This window comes from Stegastes partitus, unplaced genomic scaffold (assembly GCF_000690725.1).
Source record: "Stegastes partitus isolate 25-593 unplaced genomic scaffold, Stegastes_partitus-1.0.2 Scaffold88, whole genome shotgun sequence".
Taxonomy (NCBI): domain Eukaryota; kingdom Metazoa; phylum Chordata; class Actinopteri; family Pomacentridae; genus Stegastes; species Stegastes partitus.
This window is the reverse complement of record NW_007577819.1, coordinates 875,507-901,051: the sequence shown is the minus strand read 5'-3', so window position 1 is coordinate 901,051 and position 25,545 is coordinate 875,507. Positions and strand designations below refer to the sequence as shown.

Here is a 25,545-nt window from a genome sequence, read left to right as displayed (position 1 = left end):
AAACCACAGACAGTGACAGGACCAGGACACAGACACAGGACTTATTTACATGGCTCAGAGAAAAGACAAACAGCTCTTTGTGAGTGTGTGTCAGAGACAGGAAGGTATGCGTGAGAGTGTTTCGGTGGGCGTGTCACCTGTGGATCTGCAGCTCGAAGCTGATTTTTGGTCCAGAATCTTCCAGCTTTTGGACCGAAAACCTCAAACCAACAGACAGCTGGGCAGGAGTGTGGAGAAAAGGCAAAAGAGAGAGAGAGAGGATGCGTTAAAAAAAAAAGATGACAGAGAGGACAGATGGTCACAAATACATCTGCACATCAAAAGCCACGTCAGGTCTTTAAATGTCCAGTAATAGACAGTAAAACCCCTGTTAACCAGATCCTCTTCTGTTATTTCATAGACAGACTATCAGGATTCTGTGTGTGTGTGTGTGTGTGTGTGTGTGTGTGTGTGTGTTGATAACAGCAAGAATCTTAAATCTGAGAAAATCCAGACAACAGACACACACTTAAAAGCTACAGTTAGGTTTCTTGTCTCTCCTCGGTTTTAAATCCCCTGTCCTCCAGGCTAACTCGAACCACATGGAGGATTTAGTTCATCATCGACAGCATGGCAGCGAACGCACATGTGTACATGTGTATGTGAGCTCCGCCGAGCAACAGGTCAGGCACACGGCCCGGCGAGGGAAATGACAGCATGCAGACTAAAGAGGCAGGCCTGTGGGGGAGTCTGGGCGGGGCGCGGGACTACAAAGTGAAGCCATCTTTATGGGACACATTAGAGAGACTGGAAGGGGAAGATCTAAAGAGACAGACACCAAATGAGTATAAGTCGCTCAGGGAGAAGCCGTCACTATCAGCTGCCTGTCACAGAGAGGGGAGGTGGAGGAGGACGAAACAGAAGTCTGAAACCAACTGGTGTGTTGTAAAATCTTTACACTCCCGGCTTGAAAGGTGGTAGTTAACGTTTGTAGTTTGGTCCCTCGGAGAGATCAGTCACCGTGGTCAGCTTGGATTTACGTCTGTTGCGACGGATTGTGCATTTTTCACGGTGGAGAAAATCATCAAAACGTCCACCAAAACTTCCTCAAAGCACTTGCAATGTTGCCCTACACTCTCCGTATTCCAAAAAAATTTGCATTTTGCCGCAATACGACTACACACGCTGCTTCTTGCAGGCCCTCTTGACAGCTACAAAGCTTTGCCTCAGTGTGTTTATTCATAATTTAGCAAAACAGCGATTTTTTTTGGAAGGAGAGTGAGAGAAGTGGTTTATGTACTTCCCAAGGATGTAACTGCTGGAACGATGATGATGTCAACTAACCACTGTCACTGCACCTGAGGCCAGCTTTGGGCCAGTGTTAAGGCAAATTCATGGTTTCCAGATGACCAGTGCACACTTTAAAAGCAGACAGCAGGCATGCACATGGGTCTATTCATACTACAGTAGGTAGCATTGGTCTGCTACACAGTTGGCCTTATTGGCTCTCACAGTGAACACAGAAATCTACACAAGGCTCCTGTGGATGTTTCTAAAAAAAACAAAAAAAACAAACTGTGGCTTTGCACTTTATACAGGATGTAGCAGCTGGTTACAGATTGACTGTAGCACCACATCATGTGTGATTCTTTCCGAGGTGTGCCGACCACAATGGGTGGACATAGCACAGGATATCTGGAGAATTTACAATGTGCCACTGTGTCAGTGGAGAACACGTACAAATGTAATGCTCCTCCAAAGTCCAACAGAGGCTACTTAAATTACAACTCTGTTAGGAATGAATTATAAAGGTGTGGGTGATGGAAAATTTCCTTGTGCAGCATCTCCTCACGACCAACATTTGTTTTAAACCCTGGCACATGTACAGTGTAGACAGTCCAAGTGGTTGCAAATTTTGCCAAACCACAATTGTATTTATTTAAATAAAATTGGTATTTTTAATTGAGGAACATGCGGGTAGGATTCAACCGTCTGTCTGATGTTTTCAACAGCCTTGTGCCTTCTGTAGTCTTGCGCAGGGTGGCCACTAATCCTAAGGCTGGCGGTTCGATCCCTGGCCCCTCAATGCCCTCTACTCCACAAGTGTCCCCTGCTGAACCCCAGGAACCCCAAGTCGCTTTCAGTCTCTGTCAACACTGATATGTGAACATGTGTGCGAATGACAAACGCACTGTAAAGCGCTTCAATGTATGTGATGTATGTATATCGGTTCTCCTTCTGGAGAAAAAATGTAAACACTTCAGTTAGTGGTTTTCAGTTACATTTTTCTTGGAGTCAGTAATTTAGACACTATAATTTTGTTAAACAGTAATACAGCATGATCATAGAGTTGCTGTAGGATTTCACTGAAAGCTGATAGATGGCTATTAATTAAAACTGAAATTAGGACAAAGGAGAAGTCAAAGAGATGCAGGCAGACAGACGGGCATCAATACTGGAGCCAGAATCTGCTTTCCTTCAGGCGTCCACCTCCGACACCGATCGCTCGGCTCAGTGAGGCGCTGCAGCTGTTTCATGTGGCACAAGGAATGAACTCCAGTGATGGGGACCATTTAGTTGCACAATATAACCAGAGTCTGTATGGGGTACATGGAAGTATGTTCTGCATAAGCTCATGGATTCCTGAACGTCCAACAGGGCAAGGGGAGAGTTAAATATGGGAAACATCTGGCCAACTTGGGAGCGCACACACATGCACATGCTTTGTCCCTTTCACATGCCTTGTTATGCTCTCCTCCCCCAACAGTGTAACATGACCACATAATTGATTTATCAGAATGTCCATGCGTCACCTCGAGAGCGCGATTACACCTCTCGGCCGGCCTTGACACCTTTAGGGAAACCTCACATTCACGCATATGCTTTGTGGCACATGCACGCACGCCAGCGCGGCAGGATTTCATGTAGGAAGGGAACTCTCTTTACTTTACAAAGCCTCGATTTCCTGCATGTGTCAGCCACGCAAGAGCTAAATGGATCGTGCATGAGCGTGAAGCATAGCCATGGGAGTCGGAGCGTGCGGAATGAGGGTCAAGGTGACGATCAGTCAGGGTTGCCTTCCTCAACATGGGACGTTTCATTGAAAAGTTGTGCTTTTGAGGGCAAGAACTCACCTCCGTCCCGGCCACCATTGGGTTCCCGAGGTCGCACACCACCATCCTGGACTCGTTGATCATCTTGTACTCGCAATTTAGCTCCGAGAGAGACTAGAAGAGGGTAAATAAAATGATGGAGAGTAGGCAAGTGAATGAAAGTGACAAATAGGGAGCAGTCAGAGTCAAGTGGCGAAAGAAAGGAACAAGGGAGGGAGCATCAAAGGAGGAAGGAGAGGGAGACGGGGGAGAGAAGAGTGATGAATGCTCTGACAGTAACAATGTCATCAATCACACAGCCCCATTACACACTCATTAGCGCACGTGCAAACACACACACACACACAGACAGGAACGTGCACGCACAACTTGACCCCATCCATTTCCGTGGTCACTAATGCAGCTTGTAAATCATAATAGGAGTTTTTGGGCCTCTGCCAGTAAAGCATACCCCGCTGATAGCCTTAATCACGCTACACAAAACACACAACGCCGAGACACAACAGGATGCTGTAACCGTGGCTTCATAATGGCTCACTTCCTCGCTCCGGCTTCGTGATGTCTCAGTCTTATATCTATTTTCACCCCACCGGACCCTAACATCAAAGCAGGATAATTGATTTCAGCCGTGTGTTTTACCTCCACCTTGCGCTGAACTCCAATGTAGTCGGCCTCCGGTGGTATCAGCGCGTGGAGCTCCGTCTCGTAGGCTCCCTCTCCTCGGTTCACCGCAGTGATGGTCAGCATGACCAGATTGTCATCTCCAATCACCAGCTCGGCTCGGTCCCTGTGTGTGTTATTCAAGAAAGGTGACGGAGAAGAGGGATTTTTTTTTTAGCAACAGAGAGAAGACAGAAAATGAAGCACTTTTGCTAAAACATAATTTGACCCCAAGGGTGCATATATGTGTGTCAGTCAGATGTTTGTATAACGCTGCCATGGAGATGTGGTACAGCTGGAAACACTATAGGGAGATTTCACACACATGTGACTATAATGTGAACAACTTCAGTGTAAACTTCGCTCATTGTTTGAGAAATAACAGACGTATTTTGCCTTCGTTTGGCTGCATGTGTGTCAGCGTGTGGCTGTCTGAGAGTGTTGAGTGTTTGCAGGTCGAGGTCAGAGGACGAGGTCGTGTCGGGCTTACATGCTAGCAGAGAGCTGCAGGTCGGGGATGCAAATGTTGTCGTCGCCGCAGTCCAGGAGAATGTAAGCCTGAGAGGAAGAGAGGGGAAATGTTTAAAACATGCCACACATCATCCGTGAAACCAAAAATAGAGAAACAAACTGGGACACACAAGGATGCAGGTGTGGTGTATGTACAGATGCATACTAAAGTTCTGCTATCCTGGGAAATGTTGCTGCTGCCAGTTTTGAGCAGAAGTCTGGTTTGGTCATTTTAAAGTGAAATTAAGTGATAAAATGTGTCCTGTCTCTCTACGGTTAATACTGTGGTCCCCATTTGTGGGTGTTGTGTTCTAATTAAGACATGCAACTTCCAGCATTAAGAGAAACGTCTGCTTGTTCTCCTTTTATGAAAAAGTAACTTTCGCAGAGTCGTTTAACCTTACGAGCACTTTCAGGGTAATTTAACTGCTTTTAACCTCTTATCTTTATTTATTTGATATGATAACATTTGCAGATTTTACACTTTAGCCTTAATAGCAGGGAAAAAATATTTTTGCATAATGAAATTTTGGTGTTTTTACAAGTTTCTCACCAAAAAATTAGATTAGAATCATAATGGTGGGATGACTTACAAATTGGGAAAATATATTCCTTGTGCTCAATGGAAATAAATCTCATTATTTTATTCACTGCTGTAAAATGCTTGCTAGTTCTTGTGATATATTATCATAACATTGCATAGATTTGTGAATGTCTATGCAATGATTGCACTGAGTAGATCTGGACCTATTTGGACATTAACATATCTATGCAAAGATGAGTTCATGAGTGTTTTAAACAAGAATAATATGTGTGTAGATGGATGCACAGCCGTATGCAGATTATAAACATGATTAAATTGTCAAATCTGTTTTCCTCACTGACACTTTATCACACATACAAGCAACTAGTATCATTTGAAAGACCAAGACTTGCAGTTTCATTTCATATACGTTCCATCTCACTGCAGTAAATACTTCTGAGACCAGTTCAACGGAGAAGAAGAGAAGTGAAGTGCATCCGTCAGACTCTAAGGGTTTAAGATGTTAAATGACCTTGTTTGATCCATGATTCTGCACAGTCCAGTACTGGAATCAAAAGTGAAGAAGGGCGTGATGCACATCACAACTCAGCTCTGGAAGAACTTACAACATCATAGTATTTATTTTGCCACATTCTGTAAGTGGAGGAGCAATCATACGAGTACGTATTTCTCATCAGGCTTGCTTGTTTGATAAATAAATACCAAAGTCTGAAGCTGGGTTTTTGCTGTGCAGCAGGCAATCTCTTCTCCTTTTTTAAAAATCAGTTTGTATAACATACATTCAGTACACTGTGGGAAAAAGGACTCTGATGGATTTTCTGATGGTTCAATTCTGGATTGTAGCTGTTTGATCTGCAAAGTTTCCCATTATAAGATCTGCCTTTTACCCAGAAAAGCTCGAAATTAGGTGAGTTGGATGGTTTTTAAAATTTGAAAGTAAGCTTTTTTTGTGTCCAAGGCAAGTATTTTCATCAAAAATGAGCAACTGAAATACAATATGTGATTGTTACAGGCTCTTAAACTTGGCAGTTCGTGTTCAGAGTCAGACTTAGTCGACTTAAGTCTTTTTTATTTATGTATCCCAATGCCTCAAACCACAAATTTGCCCCAAAGGCCTTTGCAGTCAGTAGAGCATACCTTCTTTCTGCCTGATTTGGATCAAGTAAAATTAAACATTAGAACAAGAGCAATGGAGGAAGGATCCCTCTTTCATGTACAACATATAGTATGTATAAGCACACGTTCTTGGAGGAAGGTGTTACTGTAAAGGGGACTCCTGATCCTTTTTCTGTGGTTAAATTCTGGACTGTTTGATCCACGCAGGTTAGCTGGGCTGCTGTATACCGGGAAAAGCCAAAGTAGAGCTGGATATGAGGCGAGACAGATGTTTTTTTAATTTCTTTTAGTGTCCAAGGCAAGCATTTTCATCAAAGACTGACTGAATGAAATATAATATCAAACTGTCCTGGGCTCTTACACTTGGCAGTAGGAGTTCAGAGTTAGGCTTAGTGGAGTTAAGTCATTTTTATTTATATGGCCCAAAGTCGCAAACCACAAAGTCGCCCCGGGGGCCTTTACAATCTGCGTAGCATTCAACACCCTCCGTCCTGATACCCTCGCTTGGATAAACTCCCCAAAATAAAAGCGTTTAACAGCAGAGACGGAGGAGGGATCCCTCTTTGTGATGTGCAACATTAAACCTGTACATGCAGCACTTATACCCACGTGTTCTTGGAGGAAGGTGCTGCTGTAGTGGTTGAGGACAGGTGGGAGGTTTTGATCACGAGCGGGAGGAGCCAGGCTGTAGTTCAGAGCCAGAGAGATCGGGGTCAGTTTGTCCCTGAACTCGTCATCCTCCTGCGAAGAAGAAGAAGAAGCAGAACGAGAGAAAAATGTGGTGTCAGTCGAACTAAGCTGTTTTAACGTTTAACTGCTGAGTTTCACAATCGGGAATTAAAATTATGGATATTTATAACATCATTCTGAGCAGCCAAAACAACACTGAGGGATGTTTGTGATTGATCGGCAGATATATGCTTAAGTAGTCTCTAGAGCCTGCTGGATACTGGTCCATCAAAGTAGTTCAACAGTGTTATCAGAAGAAGTGGCAGCTGCTGTGGTTGATAAGATCTTTAGCAAATGCTGTGAGCTCATCAGCGAGGAATTTGCGGAGAACAAGATGTGCGTTCATTACATACTTGTGGGCAGAATTTACTAGAACCTCGGCCTCAGGCTGGTCTGTTATGGTGGTAAAATGTTGTCATATGCGGTCACACTTAAGTGCCATAGTATGCTTCAAAAACAAATTGCTTCTCACTTGCTGTAGCTTCTGATGTAACTACAAGCATCTGCAATACCACTTTGCTGATTCTAATTCAAGATATCTGTAATTGCATTTTGAAAAGGAGAATTCCCAGAACAGCATCCATCCATCCATCCATCCATCCATCCATCCATCCATCCATCCATCCATCCACTATCTATACACCACTGAATCTTCATCTATCCCAACTGACAGGTCACAGGGCTACACTTAGAGACAGACAACCAAGCACACTCACATTCACGCCTTCGGACAATTTAGAATCACCAATTAACCTCAACATGTTTTTGGACTGTGTGGGAGGAAGCCGGAGAACCCGTAGAGAACCCACACTGCACGGGGAGAACATGCAACCTCCACGCAGAAACATCCCAGGTGTCCTCATCGGGACGTGAGTCGGCAACCTTCTAGCTGCGAGGCAACGATGCTAACCACCGATCCACCTTGCAGCCCCCAGAGCAGCATCATTGGGTTCAAATTTAATTCACAATGAGGACAATGTAGATATGTTGAACTGAAAGGAGTTAACTGGAATCACAACTAGTCATAGTTCAGCTGCAGATATCTGTATCTCATACTGCAGATAGCTGTGATCAGAAACACATGAGAGGTAAAAGTGATATCATTTGTCCTGGAAGAATGATGATGTGGCGATGTGAAATACAGCCGAAAAGGCGACGGGGTCAGTCCACGAACAATCAATCCAGCTCAGAGTCAGAAGATTTATTGTACTCAAACTTTTAGGGTGAGCTCTGTCAATAACAGCAACCAAATCAACTTTACATCCACACAAGCATCATAATCTAAAGCCCAAATCTCATTTTCTTATTGTTCAGCATGATTTTATTCGATAACCAACTTTAAGCATCAATATCATGGGATATGTGATAGTTTTAAATAGCAAAACTGCATCAGTTTAATGTCTATAACAGAGATGGCACCCTGGATGATCAGCTGGGAAAACGCTATAAACACTATTTTTATGGCGCTGCGATTATCAAGACTGAACAGGCTGCTCATGACATAAAGTGGAAGTTTGATCTGAAAACCACATCTTTGTACATGTTGTAATGTCTCACTTACTCAGCTTTATCATGGTTTAAATATTCAAGTAAACAGATTCTGAAATGTTAGATTTTATTAGTGTCAAAGTATGACTATATTAGAAAATTGTTTTGTCACAGAAGGATTTGAGACTAGCCTGGTATCAAATGTACATTAAACCGATGCAGTTTTATTGTGGAGGCTGTGATACGAATTTGAAGTCGGGCTGAACAAAAACAAAGATTTTGGCTTCAGATTGTGACACCTGGAGTGGATAGCTGTAGCTTTTAACAGAGCTCAAATGTGTTTTTCATCCCTGAAAATTTATGTCTATCTCTTGTACTTATGAAGTTATGAGGCTCAGAAGTGCTGGAAAAAGTTTTCTGACCAACCTCTTTGTACTCAGAGGGCCGGTTGCTCTGAAAATATTCAGAGTATGAAGGTAAGATTTTGCAGGACTTCAGTAAATATTGAAGTTATCGTGCACAGAAAATCAGCTGATTCCCAGGAGGTCAGATGAGAACTTGGTTGACTTTACATGCAATAACCCAATGATGGATATCTGCAATGCAATCACTGATAAACGTTGAATGATTCCTCTGCGAGAGTCACAACATCACATGCAAAGCTTATTTGTTTCTGTGTGTAACCGCTTACTCTGAGATAAATCATGTAGGTCAGACATGCACGTGGACGGTTGTGGCCCAGCTTGAGGAGCCCGGTGTGCTGAGGCTGCTGGGTGTCCAGGAAGAGAACCCGCTTAACTCCGCCCCTGCTGCCCTTCAGCCAATCCAGCTGCAGCTCGGCTTTCAGGTCTGGACAGAAGAAGAAGAAGATTTAGGATAGAGAGACTTTATATTTATAGAGAAGTTGAGAATTCAGCCAACCACACACATGTTAAATCCACAAGGTCCGGTCTGGGGTGTGTGTGAGACTTTCCATTAGTTATGTAGTGAGAAATCATTTGTAGGAGTTTTACTCTGCAGAGAATAATTAAGAAGGTGGAAACAATGAGTCTCATGTCTGTTCTTGTTCCGACTCTCCCTGCTGCCTTTTGTTCTGGGCTCTGATTGGTGAGGCAGAGCAGCAGTTTCTCGGCAGGAAGCTCTAATGAGATGTACGACAGAGCCGGCTCTGACTACTTTCCCACCTCCTGTGCTTTTCCCTCTTGCCTCTCTAACTCTGAAACCGACCCCGCTGTGCACGGCTGCTTACCTACAGAGCTGGGGATCCCCACGCCGCTTACCGCTGCACACACATCCACCTTCAGGCTGGAAGAGAAGAGTATCAAGAAATCAGTGATGACTTTCTGCAGCAATATTTAAAATGTGAGCTGATGCAGAATCATATAAAGAATTTATGTGGTAAAGACTAAGAATTAGGTGTTTTTTCTCACACTAGTAAGTTCATTAAATATGACCGCACACTCGGGTTGACCCAGTTCAGCCTTTGCTAGACGACAGTTAATTTCCAAAGGGGGGGTGCTGGAGCACATTGCTCAATTTAAACCCTTTTATTGTGGAAACAGACGAACGCTTCGACACTATTGAATCCGGGATGTGTCGTCATCAGAATCTCCGATAAAGACACATCAGAGGCTCTGGTGAAGACACAGCAGTGTTGAAATGTTTTATGGCACAATACAAGGCTATGAATTAAGCAGTGTGCTGCAGCTCCCTGTTTTGAATTTCGCTGTCCTTGAGATCGCTTGTTCCAGCTGGAACCCTGTTTCTACCAACTAGAGTTAGTTTAGATACGAAGACAAGGCAGCACAACACTTTAGTTCTGGCCTGTTTTGGATAGTTACCAGTGAAATACAGAATTAAGCTCAAAATGTCACGTTTAAAGGAGTCTCAGGAGGTTTCAAACACCAATAGCAGCATTGGTTAGGCTCTGGAACAGTCTCCACATTAAATCTTGTCCCATCTATCCATCCATCCATTATCTATACACCGCTTAATCCTCACTAGGGTCACGGGGGGGCTGGAGTCTATCCCAGCTGACTCAGGGTGAAGGCAGGGGACACCCTGGACAGGTCACCAGTCTATCACAGGGCTACACTTAGAGACAGACAACCAAGCACACTCACATTCACACCTACGGACAATTTAGAATCACCAATTAACCTCAACATGTTTTTGGACTGTAGGAGGTAGCCAGAGAACCCCGGAGAGAACCCACGCTGCATGAGGAGAACATGCAAACTCCACACAGAAAGATTCCGTGTGTCCTCACTGGGATGCGAACCACCAGCCTTCTAGCTGCGAGGCAACGATGCTAACCACTGCGTCACCTTGCAGCCCTAAATCTTGTCCCACTATTTCTAAATTCAAATTAAAAATGAACCTTCTACTCTTGCTTTTAGTTCTTCCTGATGATGCCCTGTCATGCCCTCTCTTAGTTTCTTTTATTGCCCCACTGTGTTGTATTGCTCAGTTGCTTCATTTTACTTCGTTTTGTTTTGGTTTTTTTTGCTTGAACAGCTCTACCTCTTTTCCAATCCAGTGTACATACTTTTCTTTGGCCATCACGTTCCTACAGTTGTATTCACATGTTCACACAAGAGCTTTATGATTTTTCTTTTTTCACTTCCTCCATGCATTTATGTATCTGTACTATTGCATCATCTTTGTGTCTTCTCTCTCTTGTAGTCTGAGTTTTGTCTGGTTCAATCAACCTGTCTGGTATTTATACGTCTCTCTGCTTCTCTTTCCTCTCTTCTCTTCACCCTCACCCCAACCGGTCGAGGCAGACGTCTGAGCCTGGTTCTGCTGGAAGTCTTTTTCCTGTTAAAAAGAAGTTCTGCTTCTCTGCTTTTGCTAATATGCCACTCATATAAATTCTGTCATAGTCTTTGGGTTAGTTTCATGTTGTGTGTTATTTTGAAACATCCTTCTCTTGTGTGTCGCTTATGTTTTCCTCCCTTTGTCTCTGTTTCGATTTTCACTTGTGTTTCACGAGTCACCTTGTTATTTCCACAGTTTTCACTGTATAAATGGTCTTGTCTTTCCTTCTGTATACTGTTTTGTTCTTGTATTTTATTTTATTTTTTAACCTAATATGTTCCAACCTAACTTTTTCCCTGTGTTTCATGCGCTCCTAGTGTTCGTCTGCTTTGATTCGTTATTTTAGACATACACTTAGACTTTCAGTTTGGACTTTTTCTGGACCACCAGAAATCTTAGTGACTTTTAATTAAAGTGTTTGGCACTTTCTCCTGTCTGTCTGTTGTGTCTAGATTTGTTGGGTTTTCCGTGTATACATTTTACAATCAGTGAGGTTAACATTTAGTTGAACCTAACTGCTTCCTGTTTGTAATATCGTTGCGCAGGATGTCAAAGCAAAGCTGGAGTAAGGAGGATGGCATCTGGTTTGGGAACCCTAGAGTCATGTATTTGCTTTTTGCGGATGACGTGGTTTTGTTGGTTTCTTCAGACCGTGACTTTTAGTGCACAGCGGGGCAGTTTGAAGCCGAGTGTGAAGCACCAGGGATGAGAGTCAGCACCTCCAACTCTGAGGCCATGTTTCTCTGCCAGTAGATTACTCCCTTTGGGTTGGAGGTGAGTTCCTGCCCCAAGCGAAGCATCTCAGGATGTTGTTCACGTATGACGGAAAAATGGAGCGTGGGATGGACGGACGGATTGAGGCAGCATCAACAGTAAAGTGGGCGCTGTACAGATCCGTTTTGATGAAAAGAGAGCTAAGCTGGTGGGCAAAGCTTTCAATTTAGAAGTCAACCTGTGTTTCAATCCTCACCTGCAGTCATGAACTCTGGGTAGTCACCAAAAAAACAACATCCAAGCTGCTGGAATGAGTTTCCCTCATAGGGTGGCTGGGCTCAGCTTTAGGGTGAGGAACTCGGAGTAGAGTCACTGCTCTGTGGCATCAATAAGAGCCACATGAGGTGGTTCAGTCATGTGATTAGGATGCCTAAGAAGCCTAGGCTGCATTTCTTTGCACGTTTTCTACGTAGATTCTTAATCACTCTTAACAAAATTAGTCAGGTAAATTAGTATTATATATAATACTGTAGGGTCTTAACTGTAATATTTAAATGACTCAGGTAAATTTAAACTGTAAGGTTATATCATAATATTTCAACTTACTAATGCTAGTCTTATTTCTCTACTGCAAAGCACTGTAGCTTGGTGTCTGCAGTTTTAAATGTGCTGCACAAATACCAAAGCGCCGATGTTGTTATGCATTTTGTTCACACTTCTCCTTGACATTAACATGACCGGCAAAATCCTAAAAAACAACAACTGTATAACTAACTAACAAAATAATCTGCCCATAAACAAGGCATTTCTTCCGCCCTGTACTCCAGGGGGGCAGCGGGAATTACCGCAGAGGCCCCACCATTAGACACGCAGACATGGGAGACTGCGAAACATTTCTGCATTTCCTCTATTTATGTGTGCGCTAGCTTATGTGTGAGTGGGTTTGCATGTGTGTTATCGCCTCTGTAATCAACAACAGGAAAGTGACGCTCACACGGGGAGGCCACATCCAGTAATCTGGAGAAGCTTACGGACGCAACGCTCCTGCTGCTACACTGAAGACTCAGCAATATGAGGCATGAAGCAAATGACTTCATGTGATTATTGTTTGTTTGGTTTAAGCTCACAATCCCTAACAACCAGAATGCAGATGTTGTGGATGCTTGTGCGTTTGTTAATAATTAGGATCCCCATTAGATGACACAATAATGATGAGCTCGTTTTCCTTCGCTGAGAATGTGTGTGATGCAGATGTGAGTTTATGTGTGATAAAATGCAGGTTTCTATTTAAAAAAAAAAAAAAAGATTGCTCCCTTAAGCCGCTTTAACCTCTCCAGGTGGTGCCTATTTAATATGTGTTGCATGTAAGCATGTGTATGTTTCATGGTTTTGGGAGTGTGACTTTAATAAGCAGTGTGTGTCGAACTTAAACGTACGCAGCAGAGAAATGACCCCCCGGTTTACTGACAACAGCTCTGGTCCTCAGTCAGTCATTACTGGATGTAATTTTCCCCAAATGCATCTGTGCTCCTCCACCCCGCACTCCGCTATCCGGCCCTCCCTGCACGCTTCCTGCAACACCGAGGGTCTGCTTAATAAGTGAGAAAGTTCACTTTGCCACAGCCTTGGCCATTTGGCTGACGCATAAACACTTTAGATTTGTGACGTGGCCACACAAAACGTTGTATAAACCACTTCTTTTCTGGAATAATTGACTCTAATACTTGGCTAAAACCAAGTATTTACATTGTTCGCATGTCCATATGGTGTTTTTCATATGCAAGAAGACATGTCATGTGGGAAATAAGCAGTCAGCTGAGCATTTCCACCTTTAAACTGCAGTGTAGTGATGGTTGTGTCCAAAACATGGATTCAGACTTTCAGGGTTTTATATGTAGCAAACCTAAGTAACCAGTCCTGTCACGTTCCAGGATGGAGCTTTGGGTATCAAACACGTAGCTGGAAATGATAAATGTTCTTGCTCCTTATGCAAATATTATTTTGATTAAAAATATAAAGCAATGCAAAGCTCTGCTGGGAAACTGGAGATTCCAACCTGCAACCCACAGCACCCAAAGGATCCACTGCCAAGATTCCATTGCCAGACACCATTAGACAAACCCAAGAGGTCCTGAGTTCACTGCCTGATCAGTCAGACCTGTTATGGTGGTAGACCTACACAATAGCGATGATCGTGGGATACCAATATGATTGATATTACACGTTAAAGCTACATTGCGGGGCAGGAAGGTGGATCGGTGGTTAGCACTGTGGCCTTGCAGCTAGAAGGTTTGCATCGTCCCGGTGAGGACACCCAGGATCTTGGTGTGTGGAGATTGCATGTTCTCCCCATGCAGCGTGGGTTCTCTACGGGTTCTTTGGCTTCCTCCCACAGTCCAAAAACATGTTGAGGTTAATTGGTGATTCTAAATTGTCCGTAGGTGTGAATGTGCTTGGTTGTCTGTCTCTAAGTGTAGCCCTGCGATACGTGGATGGATAGAAGTTACATTGCTAGCAAGAAGATATTTAATTTCTCACTACCGTCTTCATCCTGTTTCAGACATGCAATCTTAATAGGCTGGGCCGAGTAACATTTCTGTATCTTGTTCAACACAGCACGGATCTGACCTGCATGCAGTAAGATTGAGTTACTGGCATGAACAACAACGTACTTTGAGTTGTGTGAAGTGATTTAGAGAATGCGTTTCCCACATTTCAGCAATGATATTGATTTTAAAAAGATCACAGAGAATACAAAAGATCAAGTTTGGGATTTCAATTTCTTCGCCTTGCAATTTCACATCTATTCCAAACAGAAATGTCTGCTAAAAATAAAACTTTACTGCAATGAGCGTAGAATGTGAAATAGATGTAATTAAGGAGACTCGTCAATTTTGAATGCAATTCAGATTTTGACTAATAGGAGCTGAGGTTAAGTTTGTTGCTTCCAAGCTGTTTGTAGGAGTCTTTCCTCTACGTTTATAAAATGCCTGCAGCATCAGACAGCAGCAGGATCCAACTTAGTGTCAAAGAGTTGACCTATGCAGTTGGAACAACAGTCGTAGCTTCGTTCATCACTTATAATTATACATTTTCCCTGACACAGAGACAGGATTGTTCAGGATCTAACAGCAGGTCACACTGTGTCCTCAAACATCTCTTTATGTACTGTTCAGTCTTGCATGTATGACAAATATTGTACCGCGTCCCTGGTGGGTTTGTTTGAATGAAACTGTGAGTAACAATAGCGTAAAAAATGACCTGTGTCCTTATGACAAAATGCCATCACCTATATAGGTTGATGAAACAGCAACGCTAAGTATTTCATGTCTGAAAAGGGCTTTTGTTTCAAAAAGAGGCACAACTCGTTTTTTCTCTCTCTCTCTCTATTTTGATCATAGAACAAACAGAATATTTTTTCAGCCAGAGGGTTAGCTGAACCTTTGAGGATGGCAGAAACACATCCAGAACAACAGTCGGTGTTGTTAAACGACCTTTAGGTTTAAAGACCGCTTGGTGATTATTTTCCTGGAAATCAGACGCCTAACTGTGTGACTCGAATGTCATGGTAATACGCGAGGCTTCTCTCTTGCTCATACTGCAGGGAAACTAACAGAACTCCACGAAACTTCGCACTCTTCCGAAACACAAGAGCCTCAGACGGACTTTAAATCTGCTGCTGTTCGACTCCCCGCGTGTGCGTCCGTCCTCTCCGATTCCATATCTCGGACCGAAATTTTATGGCGGTTTATTTAAATAAGCTGAGTTTTGTTTTGACAAAATTCCGCAGTTTAGTGCTCTCTGTAAATCCGACCCAAACCCTGTTCCCTTTTCACTCAGTGCCAATACTCACACACCACCACGCAGACACCGCGATGGCAGCTGGCCGAGCCCACTTCTCCCATCCAAATAGTCCTGCAGCAGTTTCAGCCCCAATAAGTTTGGACCAACAACAGACTGTGGCGAAGCAGCGGGAGCCTTTAGACCGGTTTCCCCCCTCGACTAAACTCGCCCCCAGACTGTTCAAAGACAGACTGCTACCCGCAGGAACAATAATATAATCAAAACAGAATTATGCAGTTTCAAATTAATTGCAGAGTCCCGTAAATCTGACTTTCCAGGTTATACGAGCGGCGCATTTTCATTACAGATGCAGACAAACAGACGTTGGCTGATGGCAGACATCTAGAGCGCAGGGGTGAAATATTTGTCACATCTGTCAGTGCGAGTGTGATTTGTGAAAGCGTATACTTTATGCTGCATACCATTTTATCATACTGTATAAGCAGCATGATTTCTGTTACAGATCTGGGGCTCGGTGCAGCAGAGGGCCTCATTAGTGTGTTTGTTTAAGACTTTGATCCCTTTAGTTTTAATTCACCTGCACACACACAGACACACACTGTTTCCAGGCTCCAAACTACAAATAAATTGGACCGGAGTATGAGTTTTCACACTGGAAAAGCGGCTAAATTAGAAATATTCCTAGATGTAACCTTTTCTGTTCTTGGCTACGAGTGTGGTGTCGATCGGCTCCTTTGTCCCACAATGCAATGCCAAACGGAAATGGCTGAGCTACACACAGCTGGGAAAAGTTACAACAAATTGTGGTGAAGAAGCAACAGAAACATCTCACAAACAAGAGAAAAAAAGTGTCAACTCTCTGGAAAATGGTTTGCATGTTTAATTGCTCGCTGTGTTCCAAAGTCAGCATTTTGGTTTTCTATCATGATCTTTGCTCGTTTGTTGTGCTCTCGTCGACATTGGCATATTTCTTTCATTTTGCTTGTTTAACCTCATTGAGACTAGATTCTGTTATTCAAGAGAGACTTGGGCCAAGAATGGAAGCATTAAGACGTTGTTATGATAATAAATACCCAGTTAAGAAGTACAAATAGGCACGAGTTTCCAAATCTACACTACAAATTTAGAAGTGCATTTAAAAAACTTTTTGCACAACCTTGCTCTAACTCCAGTAACTCACATCTGTGGCACGAACAAAGGCCATTTTACTTTTAATTTCCAAAAATATAAAGTGTGTATGTGGGTAAAGAGGAGCTGACTAAAGGACATTTCCAGTATTACATGTAACTGAACAACTGGGGCTGTGTGGTTTATCAACACTACACAGATGGGTGACAAATTAAAGGAGAAACCTGAACCCTTGACCCCTCCAGTGAGGGGATCTGGGGGGCTCTGCTCTTAGCTGGCATGGTTTCCACTTCTGCGCTTAGAAGGGAAGGGTCACTGCAAGTCAATACAATGCTGTCCTGAGTGATTACCTTTATCCTGAAAAATGTCTATCTAGATGGATGACGACGCCATCATCCATAGGAGCCAACAAACGGTTTGATAAAAATGATGTGAATCATTGCTGCGACCTTCACAGGATCTCAACTCCAATGAACACCTACATGTCGGACTAACGTTTGAAGGCCAATTCATGCTTTCCACGTTTGCAAGGGTCTGCATCAAGCACATTTTTTCTTCTGTCTACGAAGATCTGTGTGTTGCATCTGCGTACATTTGTGTGCAGGCTGCCTGGGCTGTTCATACTGCAAGTATGCTGACTGCCAGTGTGTCAGGAAGACAAATGGAGCTTAAAACAAACGCCACACCTTTATAAAAAGAGTCGTAACTGAAGCAGTGGCTGCCAGACTCTTGAGGTGCTTTGATTTGTGCATGCTTTATAGAGGAAGTTTCAAACTTTCAAGAAACCGGAACACCTCCGGAATACGCACGATGCTACAGCCCGATCTGTAACCAGCTGTCATATCCTGTAAAAAGCACAGACTCACAGTGTTTCTAAAGCATCCGTGGAAGCTCTCTGTTTTTTTTTCTGTGTTCCATATGAAGGGCGACCATCTGCGAAACAGGCCGATGCGTTGCTATTGTAGTATGAATAAAACCACGTGCGCATCCGCTGTTTGCTATCCACATCAGTCGTGCGGAAAGCATGACTTTGCCTTAAGGCAGGTGTTTGGTCAGTGTTGTACTTTGTGCGAGGCTCTGCAAGGGTCCACGTTATGTGAATTTTGTCATCTACCCAAGTCCACGCAGAGTGTTTTGCAGATGTACAGTCAAAAATTGGTGTCCGTGCAGCTACTATGCTAAAAAAGACCGTAGTGTGCAGGCACAGAATACACCAGTACAACCCACTGTGCATGTATATAATGCAATCCTTGAAGTGGCTAGAAAATTTCTAGAATGATGCGAACTAGGTGTCTGCAAAGAAGTGCAATCAAGGGTTAAACAAAACCGTGTTCGTGCAAACTTTCGACGTCGACATCTGTCAAAAGTTTGAAGCAGAAACCAAGAATTGGCCTTTAGATAGCACCCTCTACCACCACCATCAAAGGAAGGAATACCTTTTGGTAAAATGGTGTTCCAACCCTCCAGCAGAGATCCAGACTCTTGGAGAATCAATAAGAAGTCTTGACTGGCAGCACATATTGGTGTAACACCTTACTGAGATGCTTTATGTTGGTAATTTGTCACCCGTCAGTATGTCTGTGAAGATTCTCAGTCATCCAGGTCATCGTTATTAGTCACGAACAACAAACCCCCATTGAAACAAGTGTTAATGGCTCCTTAAGGATAGAAGTATCTGGAACTCCCAACTAGTCACCCAGAACTGATGAAGCCTCTTGAGAGGTGAAACGTCTTCAAGAAACTCAAGCAAGTCCAGTTGCTATGATTAAACTATGAGAACACCTGTCAGTATGTTATTAAGGTATGGTAATGAGTTTTTACCAGGTAACCATGGTGTTCATCTGGGGCAGGTGGCACTGTCGGTCATCGGGATTCAGGATTCTGGGAGTCAAGATCATCGAAGCTTCCACAGATACTACGGCTTGAGCCCTGCACGTGCAAACACACACAAATGCGTGAACATACCACAATGTTAGGCTACACAAACTTTAAGACTTGCGCATTTTTACCTGTACACTGACACCTCGCCGACACCGAACGCCCCCACGATCAGATCTGCAGACAGAGCAAGAGAGTAAGAGAGAGAGAGAGAGAGAGGGAGAGACGGGAAATGTAGGGCTTCAAAGAATGCAACAGATGGGACTGATTTCAAGGTCTCCAGCAATCTTCATCAAACACAGACTTCTCACGTTTAATACACACACAAACACACACACACACACTTACTATAATATAGCATTCTGATATCACCACGCTTTTTTCTTTCATCTTGCATAACCCTTTTCGGGCTAAATTCACAAACAGAACATGCATTCACGTGTTTGTATCCAGACAGGGACCCCACGCTGCATTCCAGGCCCGTTGGAGTTCACATCGCTCCCGATCGCATTTTGCTAAACAACAACATTTCCCAACAGCCCGCGCAGCAACAGATCCTAATTGTAAGCAGCGCCAGATTTCATCTATATGCGAGTTTTTATTTGTTTTCATGGCTTTTTGTGATGAACACACACTTTTAATTGGCTCTCAAGGTTTAAAATAGAGCTGGTATTTAATGGCTGCGGTCAGGGGACACATACCAACGAGAAGCCGCACACACACACACACATGGACGCACACATACACACAACAAGCGCTGATTAAAACAATGTGAAACTGAAGAGAGGCACTTAATGGATGCAAGCCACCGCTGCCAGATGCGGCAGAAAACTGGGTTGTGTGATCCTGAGAAAGACAGATTAACCTCATGCTGCTCGGCCAGAGGAACCCGGGGCTTCGGCTAATGATTATGCTCGTGATTAATTAATCTTGTGTTATTTTTATGATTAGATTATTAATTCTGTGCCTGGAAAACGATAGCAAACAGTTAAAAAAAAAGAAGAAAAAACTGCCACTCGATCTGTTAAATCTATGCCAATTAATTTTATTAGCTAACTCATTAATCAACTGTACTTAAAATCAGCCTGAAATGCTGCTGTAACCTGCTGCAAGTGTGCTCATGAAGACTTTGCCTGTCATTTGCTGAGTCTTTTCCTCTCTTGTGTATTTAAGAAAAAAAAAAAAAAAGGGACTAATTGAATCTGAGAGAGGCACATCTGTTTCTGCCTTTGGCTGCAGTCACCGAGTCCCCCTGAAACCACAACATTAAACATTTAAGCCCTGTCCCTGTTCCCCTGGGGAGAGCTATGTCACTATGTGAGTGTGTTGCTCTGTTTGTACTGTATCGAAAAAAACCTGAGATGAAAAAGAACCTCAAGATGTGAGGGTTTTTTCGGAGCAGAGGGCCAAGAAAGGAGGAGGAAAAGAATGCGGATGAAGATGGAAATGATGGGCAGAAGATCGTGCACTTGGCCTTTAAACCGCAATCTGCAAAAGCCATCAGAGGCAAGGTGTGTTTCAAGCAGAAAGGGAGGGACCGCCTCATAGCCAACATTCCTCCATCCATCCCACGGTTCTAGTTATGCAACCTGGAAACTGCAACTCCGCCCCTGCTGTAGGTTCGATACAGTCTCCTTATCCTCGCTCAGAAATGCTGCATGACACGGGGCTGATTTGAGGATTGGGCGCCTTTGGGGTTAAGTGTGTGTGAGAGCGTACACATGGCTGCACCGAGAGCTAAATCAAATAACAGCCCACTTTCCCTCCCATGTCAATCCCATTTCCTTACACACAGGAAAGCTTTCCCGCCACCGTTGATTTGAGGTCTATGTGCGTACAGAGACACACTGAACCATATCCGCACTCAAATGGCATTCATACGATGGCGTTTCTCGGTGCAGGTACGGGTTTTGGTAACTGAGCCGCTTTCGCTGACGGTGTCCGTCCTGCGCTGTGCAAACACAACCTCCAACCAGAGTTTAGACAGACTGTCAAGCTGTCACTGGCTGTCTGCCTGTTCGGCTGCAGGGGACTGGCCCTGATGATTAAATGCCAAAGGTCAATGGCACTCAGTGGAAAAGAGGTGGTTTTTAAGAGGGAAATGGAGGATTTCTTAATTCTTGGATGCGTGTGTGGTATTTTGGACTCGTCAATAAGTTGCCAGCTATTATACATATTTGGGAAGCGCTATGCTCACACTGCACAGCAGGGGGAATTGCACAATTCAAAGTGATTTTTACACAACCCTGTGAACCCCAAAACTCACCGGAAGGTTTTAGAAGCATATTGTCTTTAAAAAAAAATCACTAATATTACCCCATTTATCAGAGCTAGAAACTGTAAAAATACAAGGAGTGATCAGCGATTTAACTTTCTGACAGTCTGTGAACAAACTGTGTGTGATGTGCCATTTTGTCAGAAAAATGCACCAAATCTTGAAGCTTGAAATGGTGATTTTTAAAAAAGAATCACTTTGTTGTACATGTTTCTTGAAGAAAAATGGCAGTTTTCACCAGATTCTGTAAAAAGCGCAACTGAGAAGAAATGAGTGACTCAGATGCGAATTACAGCGATGTGACTAAAATTCTGTGGATTTTCGGTTGAACTGCAGGCAGTGTTTACGCACAGCAGAGAGGAGACGACAAGAAGGCTCAAAAATGATAAACAGAGAAACAAATTTGTCAGCAGCTTATTGGAAGATACACGGTGAAACACCTTTCTAGAGTTGATGTGAAATGTTGTGAAAAATATCTGAAACATGTGGAGCCATGATTTCTTTTTTTCATGATTGCACATTTGGAAAAATGTTGGACACATTGCTTCCAGGTTTTTTTCTCTTTTTTTTGTAAAACATAATCAAATAAATGTAACTTTTTTCTGATTTATGGCATTATAACTGCGTCATACTGCACAGGAGACATGTCTGAGTTGTCTCTACTTCTAGTCACGGTTGTGCTGTTTCAAAAAAACACAGTCACTAATTAGCCAAGCAGACGTGGAAGCAGCCTGGTGATAAATTTCACACCTACTCGCCTACCAAATGAGCAGCCTAATGACCCCTGGCCACCAAATACATGCAAGCCGCCGAACCCGGACGATGTTTCTGTAACTCTTTCAGCGAGTGATTGACAAGTAAAACACTGTCAGTTTTTGACCCTTAACCCGTCGGCTGAACCTGAGATGCACCCTGAGGCCGTTTGACCCCGCCGATCCACGGCTGACCCCGGCCTCCGTGCACCGAATGTCAACTCAGTGCTGTCTAGGTGTCAAAAACAAACATGCTGGAGTTTAATTAAGCAGTGAGCAGCGCCATTTTGGTTCTACCTTCTTTTTCCTTTATTTAGCTTCCTACTCTAAGCCATCAATGACATAATCTCTGTAGATAAAGTCCATTAAAGCTAAAAGCGGAGCCCCGTCATCGTCCTTCCTTCCCTCCTGCGGTAGCCTAATGACATTTAACGTCGTCGGGAGCATGTGGCGGCTGCAGCAGGCCTCCCAGACGCCCGAGCAGTCCTCTCATAACGCGGATCAAACATCTCGGGCTCCTTTGAACAGTGTGACTTTACTACCCTGCAAACGACGCACCATGTGTGTGCGACTCACTTCCGTCAACCGGCTCGCTAATGACAGACGACACAAGTGCTGCACGCTTGTGTGTATGTGTGTGTTTACACAGCGCGTGTGTGTGTTGGCTGAAAGCGCCGCCACCCGTGAGTTTCCACTCTACTTCCTCAACCCAAAGGGAATCCACCCGGTTTTAACCTGAAGTGTGTGTATTTACCGTAGAAAGTTTTTTAATCCTGATTTGCAGTGTGACCTGGAGTCTGGCACACACTCAACACACACTGAGCACAAGCCACACATGTGAGTATCCATGTGCGTGCATTTTGCTCGATATCCTGTTTGCGGAATGAAGAAATATGTTATTATAGCAGAATGAAAAGGGGAAAAAAGGAGAGAGCGGAGGCAAAGAAAAGAAAAAACTAAACAAAGTCTCATTGCACGTTTAATCTGTGGAAGCACGAAGCCAAAGTAATGCTGAGAGCACAATTGCTCCAAATTAGGGAGAAAATAAGGTAGTAAAACAGTGGTTTTACAGACCTGCTTTGTTTAATATACCTTTTGTAGACTCCTATGTATAAATAGCTTCAAAAACATAATCTCCTTGTCAGTTTGTTTTATTATTCAAGTGTAGTTTTGATATATTTGGAAAAGCCAGAAAGCGAAGGTGTCTGGTAAAGCGAGTAGGTGCCACAGAAAGCAGGGAGTCGCTGCATGTAATCTGGCAGAATGCTGCTTTGTCTGCTCAGTTTTAGGGAAACAGACGTAGCCTTGAATAACTCACAGGCCGAACATGCGGATAATGTATTATTATCCATCGTTCCTTCTCCCCATTTTGCGTTTTCTCTCCTACTTGTAAATCCCTACAGAATGGATGCGGCAGCCGTTCGTGGCACACATCCCCATACCCCCCATCTGATGACTTTACCAGAGCAGAGGAGGAAAGGCAGCAGAACATGGGGATGGTGGCGGAGGAGTGCATGGGGGAACGATGAAATGTGGAGGTCAACAACGAAGAGGAGGGAGGCTGTAATGAAAGGAGCTGGAAGCAGAGCGAAAGAATCCAAGTCCGAGGAAGAATTTTGATTATAACACGGGGAGCTGAGTGGAGAGGACAGAGGGTTGGCTTTGCTGAGTGATTACCGGGATACTGATTGTTGTCCACGTCTTGGCCTCCTCTCAGAGTGAATCCGAATCCAGGCAAACTGGCCCCGGGGCTCGAGGCCGCTCGCAGCTCCTGGCTCAGCGTCAGGCCTTGCGTGGACACGTCTCTGTTGCCGTTAAAGATCAATACTCTGCCTCCACGCTCCTCGCCTCCGAACGGACAGCCCACCGCCACGTCTAAGGGATGACACACACATGTATGGTTTATGCATCAGCAGGGTTAAGGGGCCTGCGAGACAGAAGCAAAGGAAAACATACAGGTAGAAAGGAAAGGAACGAGAGAGGAAGGAAAAGAGCTTGACCTCCTTACACATGTCCATTTACTTACTTTCTTTAACTAAAGTTTGTTTGATTTATTCTTTAATCTTATCCCAGCTCTTTCTTTCCAGATTTGTCCCGGGCATTTTTTAGATCGTTGCTCTAACTATAACTCTAAGTGGCATGAGATGACTCATAGCAAGCACAAAGAACGGACACAGAGGAAAACAGCCAGTCTTACTTTGTCCAAAGGTAACAAAATCTGCCCACCAGCACTTCTGGACTGAAGCCACGAACAGTTTGTCCAAATGAATCCCAAAACCCACCAACAACATTTTAAAGACATGTTTTTAAAATGTCTTCAAAAGATGGCCAAAATTACAACATTTATCAGAGCCACAAAACTGTAAAAACAGACAGAATTCTCTGATTCTCTGACTAATGATGTGTAACGCCAGAGAAACAACCAAGTCTAACCCTAAAATCATTATATTTAATCAAAACTTTACTTTATTCCGAATGTTTCCTTTAAAAATTTGCCAAAAATAATGTCTGCTCTGATGAGATTCTGTAAAAAAAAAAGCCCACATGCTAGCTTCTGTGCTCACGAGCGCAACCATGAAGCTATGACTGACTTTACTGAAACTAACAGTCATGTGACAAAGTTCAGGCTGAACTGCAGGCAGTGTCTCCATAGAGCCGATAGGTTTGTATGGAAACAAGTTGTCAAAGTTGTAAAATTTGGGCACTCTCAAAATTTGATTTCAATGAAACAAATAATCAAAGAACCTCAGCCTTTCTTTTTCTTCTTTTTAACGATTTATGGCACTGAAACTGTCTCATACAGCACAGAAGACATATTTGAGTTCCCTCTATGTCTAGTCATGGTTTTGCTGTTTCTATGGAGGTGCAGGACTTTATAATGCAGTAAAAAATGACTCCACAGTGAGTAAAACTGGGAAAGGAGAAAAAAAAAAAAGCTAAAAAATTGCTTGGGGTTCAGAGAGTTTAGTGAGTTAAAACCTCAAAACCAGCGTTGCACCTGTAACATGTTGCAGTCTCACAGTGGTTTGGTGCCAGATTATTTCACGGATGAAATATAACATGTAAATTAGCTCTGGGATGAGCTTTAGAAGTGCTGGTGATTGTACTGCGTTACTGTTTCCCCTGTTTCCATCTTCTATGCTAATCTAAATGAAGCCAACCAGCTGCAGGTCGCAGCGTCATACAACAACCCTCAAGTAAAAGCCCCAGACTGTATAGAAAAGATGTCAACTCTGGGTCTGAAAACTGAAGTCAACACAGAAGCATCTTAAACCTGCATTTGTCTGGCAGCCAGCAGGGGGTGACTTCTTTGGTTGCAAATAGAAGTCAAAATTGAATAGAAGTCTAGCAGAAACCAGCCCTATTGCTTCCTTGAGCTGTTACCTCTTTCAATGTTTTCTTGATGAGTTTATGTTCTCATTTGCTAGTTTTAGGACTTTTTTGAGACAGAATGATTTTAAACTTGTAACTTATGGTCCCATTTAGAGTTAAACAGACGATAAAGCAAGGTATGTTTGAGTCAGCAGGCTTAGCATCATCAAGTTCTCAAACATCCAACCATCCATTATCTGTACACCACTTAATCCTCACTGGGGTCACGGGGGGCTGGAGTCTATCCCAGCTGAGTCAGGGTGAAGGCAGGGGACACCCTGGACAGGTCACCAGTCTATCACAGGGCTACACTTAGAGACAGACAACCAAGCACACTCACATTCACACCTACGGACAATTTAGAATCACCAATTAACCTCAACATGTTTTTGGACTGTGTGGGAGGAAGCCGGAGAACCTGGAGAGAACCCACGCTGCATGGGGAGAACATGCAAACTCCACGCAGAAAGATCCCAGGTGTCCTCACTGGGACGCGAACCGGCGACCTTCTTGCTGCGAGGCAACGGTGCCAACCAACTGCGCCACCCTGCAGCCCATTCTCAAACAGATCAACCTATTGATGGCAGTCAAATTTCAAAATCGAGGCTACAAAACAGCAGCTTGAAAACCTGATGGCTGATGTCTATCTTTTTGTATACAATC

General features: G+C 43.5%; 1 protein-coding gene across 1 annotated transcript in view; it reads right to left on the bottom strand.

The window, feature by feature from the left end:
* The window catches only part of itga8 (integrin, alpha 8), a 59,792-nt gene that overhangs the window by 11,557 nt on the left and 22,690 nt on the right, over positions 1-25,545 (bottom strand). Inside the window, exons 13-22 of the mRNA XM_008277070.1 lie at positions 23,188-23,385; positions 18,615-18,660; positions 18,427-18,534; positions 9,389-9,444; positions 8,831-8,988; positions 6,532-6,663; positions 4,243-4,310; positions 3,732-3,879; positions 3,114-3,206; positions 138-217 (exon numbers count right to left, since the gene is read on the bottom strand). Of these exons, the coding sequence (XP_008275292.1) occupies positions 138-217; positions 3,114-3,206; positions 3,732-3,879; positions 4,243-4,310; positions 6,532-6,663; positions 8,831-8,988; positions 9,389-9,444; positions 18,427-18,534; positions 18,615-18,660; positions 23,188-23,385 (1,087 nt within the window). The remainder of the gene's footprint in view (positions 1-137; positions 218-3,113; positions 3,207-3,731; positions 3,880-4,242; positions 4,311-6,531; positions 6,664-8,830; positions 8,989-9,388; positions 9,445-18,426; positions 18,535-18,614; positions 18,661-23,187; positions 23,386-25,545) is intronic.